Below are 5,399 nucleotides of genomic sequence, written 5' to 3'. Positions count from 1 at the left end.
ACCATTTCGCTGTGGTGACTGTGGGAAATGTTTCAGTTATAAACGGACCTTATCTTTACATATACGGACTCATACAGGAGAGAAACCATTTCGCTGTGGTGACTGTGGGAAATGTTGCAGTTATAAACGGACCTTATCTTTACATATACGGACTCATACAGGAGAGAAATCATGACTGTGGGAAATGTTTCAGTTATAAACGGACTTTATCTTTACATATACGGACTCATACAGGAGAAAAACCATTTCGCTGTGGTGATTGTGGGAAATGTTTGTTATAAACAGACCTTATCTTTACATATGCTGACTCACACAGGAGAGAAATCATGACTGTGGGAAATGTTTCAGTTATAAACAGACCTTATCTTTACATATGTTGACTCACACAGGAGAGAAATCATGACTGTGGAAATGTTTCAGTTATAAACGGACCTTATCTTTACATATGCTGACTCACACAGGAGAGAAATCATGACTGTGGGAAAGCTTTAATCAGAAGGGGAGCCTAGGGACCATAAACTGATTCTGTGACATCTATTTCTCCTCCAGACAGATGTAAAGTAACTAGAACAGAGAGTAGCAGAGAGCACTGTGGAGAGAAACAGCAGGTTACCAATAGAATAGATCAGAGACCAGAGGAACTTTAATCCAGAAGCATTGAGATCAGGTCCCTAGGAGAGGTATCATCGTGTTGTCCTCCACCAACCACCGGATGTGAGTCTTTGAGCATGTACTCAGTCTCTCAACACTCTCCGGGGCTTTTTAGAGGAAAATACTGCCTTTTCAGGTCATGTCACAAGTCTGACAGTGGCACTGCAAATGAACTCAGTGCTGACACTTCTCCTTTCTCCCCGCTAGATGGCACTGTTGGACATGTTACCCATTACTTAACACACACACTGTATTACAGCTAAACAGGACCAGACATGACTGACCATAAGACTGACCATAAGGGGATGTCATCAAATAGATGTTGTGTACTGCGGGGTCAAGGGTGACTGTAAAATGATTCGGTTGTCAACACCAGGAGTGTCAAAGTACAAACATGTATGTTATCCAGATTTATCCCAATGTGAAGGAGTAAACATTAATACAATAGAAAGAGGTGAAGATGAGGTATCTGCTTAAATGTTCCCAGAAAGAGGACTTCTTTCATTCTATACATACAGGCTTCTAGACTAATGCATGTTGAGTAAATAAAACTAAACGCATGTTTGCTCCTCAGTGTCCCTCTGATTAAGAGGTGTCTGCATCACATCCTACTGCAGCCAAAGGAAATCTTAAGGGTTAATGTATAACTATAAATGTTGTTTTAAGTTCTGAATCTAGAAAGACATGCCAAAATGCCCGCCGTCCGGTAATTCGATCATGATTTCTAAGTTTAGATAGCTGGGTCGTTAAACTAATTTACCAGTCTAAAAAATGTTAGCTGACATAAGATAATTGAGTGACTGTCAGTGGCTGACATATCAAGAGAGAAACTGCTGATGCACAACTAAATTTCAATATTGCACCTTGTGTATTTTACTACATTACATTAGATATTATAACGCCCAACAATTAGTGGAGACCCCAACTGAATTTTAAAAATTATTTAACTGCTTATGGAAATTGATCTGAGGGCCTACAAAAGGCCGGGTCACCAGTTAACCATCCCTGATATAGTACCATAAAATAAAACGTTTGGAGATTTGTATTACATATTTGAATAATCTAATGTTAGAATGACACAATCAAGGACTTTAAGCAGTTGTTTGACAATAAATGTAAAAATGAATTTCCTTTTATGGGGTTAGATGGAGTTGACATAAATCCACTTAGTTGCATTTTCAGAAAACATCCTAATTTTTAAAAAGTATATCTGGTTCATCAAAATGTATATTTCAAATGTTGTTTATATGAAGAAAAATATTTGTGTGAAAAAGGTGGAGTTTGTCCCGTCTTTCAAGAATCCCTGAGCTACAGCATCTATTCCCAGTATCATTGGTCTGTGGCCTGTAGTAAAACCCCATCACCATGGGGGCGCTGTGATTTGTTTCTGGTTTCGTTTCCCGCTGACAAAAACAGAACAAAACAATACGGAAGTAAAACGGTAGGAGAGTTTGTTTGGGTTTGTTTGTCCTCGTCCGCGAAAACATACATGCTGAATACCCAACTTTCAGTCGACTAAAACATGTCTAAACTACAGTCGTTTCGTGTGTTTTTAGATGAGCGTTTAACCGCGGCAGCTATGGAGATTTTCGGGGCATTTGAAGAAACGGTAGCGGAGTACCAGGAGGAGAATGATCGGCTACGGAGACTGCTGCGGATCACACCGGAGATAAAACTATGTACGATAGGTTCGTATGTAGATCTTCAGATGGCTACGCTGAACACAAATATAATAACATTTAACAATTTCTAACATTTTACTAAGTTACAGTTAATATAAGGAATTAAATCAATTGAAATAAATTCATTGTGCCTTAATCTATGGATTTCACATCCACGGGAATGCAGATATCCATCTGTTGGTCACATATATCTTTAAAAAGGTAGGGGGGGGGAATACAACAGGTGTAGCCCTTACAGTGAAACGCTTGCTTAGAAGCCCTTAACCAACAATGCGTTTTAAGAAAAATAAATTAAGGTAAAAAAATAGTGAAAGAGCTGCTGTAAAATAACTGTAGCGAGGCTATATACAGGGGGTACCGGTACAGAGTCACTGTGGGGGTGAGTATGCATAGATATCATGGTCCAAATACACTGAGACAGTTGTGAAGAGGGCACGACAAAGCCTATTCCACCTCAGGAGAGACTGAACATATTTTGCAATTGTCCTCAGATCCTCAAAAGGTTCTACAGCTGCACCATCGAGAGCATCCTGACTGGTTGCATTACTGCCTGGTATGGCAACTGCTCGGGCCAAGCTTCCTGCCATCCAGGACCTCTATACCAGACGGTGTCAGAAGAAGGCCCTAAAATTGTCAGACTTCAGCCACCCTAGTCATAGACTGTTCTCTCTGCTAACGCACGGCAAACGGTACCGGGGTGCAAAGTCTAGGTCCTAAAGGCTTCCTAACAGCTTTTACCCCCAAGCCATGGATTTGTTGGGGCGGTATGCAAATTGGGTCTCGGGTTTCTGAGATGATGGTGTTGTTATGAGCCATGACCAGCTATATAAACCACGCCCCTCTGCAAACACGACTTCTCCGATGTTTGTGACAATGCAGTACTTATTTAAAGAGAAGAGAATATTATGTTAGCACACATTAAAATTAAGTGATGTCACCTTGTCCCCTTAATAATGAGTCCAAGTGTTTGACATGGGGAGGGAACCAGTAACTTTATGATCAAACTTTATCAATGTAGAAGCAACAGTCATTTTCACACTTTGGTCATCATACTTTAATCTGGTTTCCTTCAAATATCATCCAATTTCATGAAACACATACTTCTGACTGTTTGTGACCTTTAACTGTCCACGTGCTCTGGCAGAGTTCCCGGTCACATGCTGTTTTCAATTAGAGAAATTGGTTCTTGAGTTCAGTTCTGCTTTAAGAAGATGCATTTTAGAAATAGGTGGGATTTATGTATGTGGCTGTGCCAACTAGTGATAACTGTCTAACGGCTGTATAGATAACCTCTGTTCCTCTCTCCTTTCCTCCAGACTCCCTGCAGCTCTCTGTCTCTGAAGAGATTCTCCCTGAGCAGCAGCACTGTGAGCAGGAGTGGAGCCCCAGTCTGGGGCAGGAGAACCCAGAGCTTCCACAGATTAAAGAGGAACAGGAGGAACTCAGGACCAGTCTTGAGGAAGAGCAGCTTCAAGGGCTGGAGGCTGATATCAAATTCACTCCTTCCTGTGTGAAAAGTGAATGTGATCAGGAGGACCCACTCCAGTCCTTCACTTCTCCCCAAACCCAGACTGTGGAGAACAGAGAGAGTGATCCTAAACAAGTGGTTCTCACACCTTTTGTTACTGTGACCCACTTTAAGGGTCTCTACATTCCCTGTGACCCTCCAGATAATCAAAACAATGCCTCAAGCCACAGCTCAGCCGTAAGCAGTGACCCAGTAGGACTTGACAGCAGCCCGCGATTGGATCCCAGCCCATCGATGGCGGAACATTGTTCCAAACCCAGCACGTCTAGAAAAACTCACCACTGCCGTGACTGTGGTGAAAAGTTTGCTCTGAAAGCTGACCTGCAGAGGCATATGACTCTCTACAAGAAGAGACTCCGTGAATGCAGTTTCTGCAGAAAACGCTGCACCTCCACCTGTAAACTAAAGGCCCATATCCGCCTCTGTCACAGTGGGAGACCCTGCACCTGCCCTGTTTGTGCCAAGACCTTCAAACTCAAAGGATATCTGTCCAAGCACATGAGGATTCACACAGGAGTGGGAGAGAAACCATTTAGCTGTGGAGACTGTGGGAAAAGCTTCAATTTGAAGGGGAACCTAAAGAACCATATGTTGACTCACACAGGAAATAAATCATTTAGCTGTGGAGCCTGTGGGAAAAGCTTCATTCATAAGTGGAACCTAAGGAGCCATATGTTGACTCACACAGGAGAGAAACCATTTAGCTGTGGAGACTGTGGGAAAAGCTTCAATCAGGAGGGGAACCTACGGATCCATAAACGGACTCACACAGGAGGGAAACCATTTAGCTGTGATAACTGTGGGAAAAGCTTTAATCAGAAGGGGGTCCCTAAAGAAGCATAAACTGACTCACACAGGAGAGAAACCGTTTAGCTGTAGTGACTGTGGGAAAAGCTTCAATCAGAAGGGGAACCTAAGAAACCATAAACTCACTCACACAGGAGAGAAACCATTTAGCTGTGATGGTTGCGGAAAAAGCTTCACTCAAAAGTCTAACTTACTGACGCATGTGAAAAAATACACAAGAAGGAAAACAGGATTAAAACTGAAAGAAGGAACATTATGACAAAGATCTATTTGTCACAAGATGAACATAAAAAGTCACGATGTGGACAATTTGAGTACACGCTCAGACACACATATCTGGAATAAGTAAATGAAGTCTGAGAGAATAGTCAGATTAACTGATGACCAAAATATTAGTGCAGATGGTATTGTTTTGTACGTGCATAGATGTGTTATAGGTAATGAATGAGTAGGGAACAGTGCAGATGGTATTGTTTTGTTACTTGCATAGATGTGTTATAGGTAATGAATGAGTAGGGAACAGTGCAGATGGTATTGTTTTGTTACTTGCATAGATGTGTTATAGGTAATGAATGAGTAGGAACAGTGCAGATGGTATTGTTTTGTTACTTGCATAGATGTGTTATAGGTAATGAATGAGTAGGGAACAGTGCAGATGGTATTGTTTTGTACGTGCATAGATGTGTTATAGGTAATGCATGAGTAGGGAACAGTGCAGATGGCATTGTTTT

The 5,399-nt window shown here is 41.6% G+C and overlaps 1 protein-coding gene across 1 annotated transcript; it reads left to right on the top strand.

Annotated features, from left to right (window-relative positions):
• Positions 1-2,173: 2,173 nt before the first annotated feature.
• Positions 2,174-4,870, top strand: LOC124029137 (zinc finger protein 184-like; the record flags this gene model as incomplete). The annotated part of the gene is made up of 4 exons (XM_046340960.1): positions 2,174-2,339; positions 3,650-4,124; positions 4,293-4,514; positions 4,684-4,870. Coding segments are annotated over exons 1-4 (1,050 nt in total), but the record flags the coding sequence as incomplete, so codon positions are not given.
• Between the last annotated feature and the right edge of the window lie 529 nt (positions 4,871-5,399).

The sequence above is a fragment of the Oncorhynchus gorbuscha genome, unplaced genomic scaffold (assembly GCF_021184085.1).
Source record: "Oncorhynchus gorbuscha isolate QuinsamMale2020 ecotype Even-year unplaced genomic scaffold, OgorEven_v1.0 Un_scaffold_5621, whole genome shotgun sequence".
Lineage (NCBI taxonomy): Eukaryota > Metazoa > Chordata > Actinopteri > Salmoniformes > Salmonidae > Oncorhynchus > Oncorhynchus gorbuscha.
This window is presented reverse-complemented; position numbering and strand designations above follow the sequence as displayed.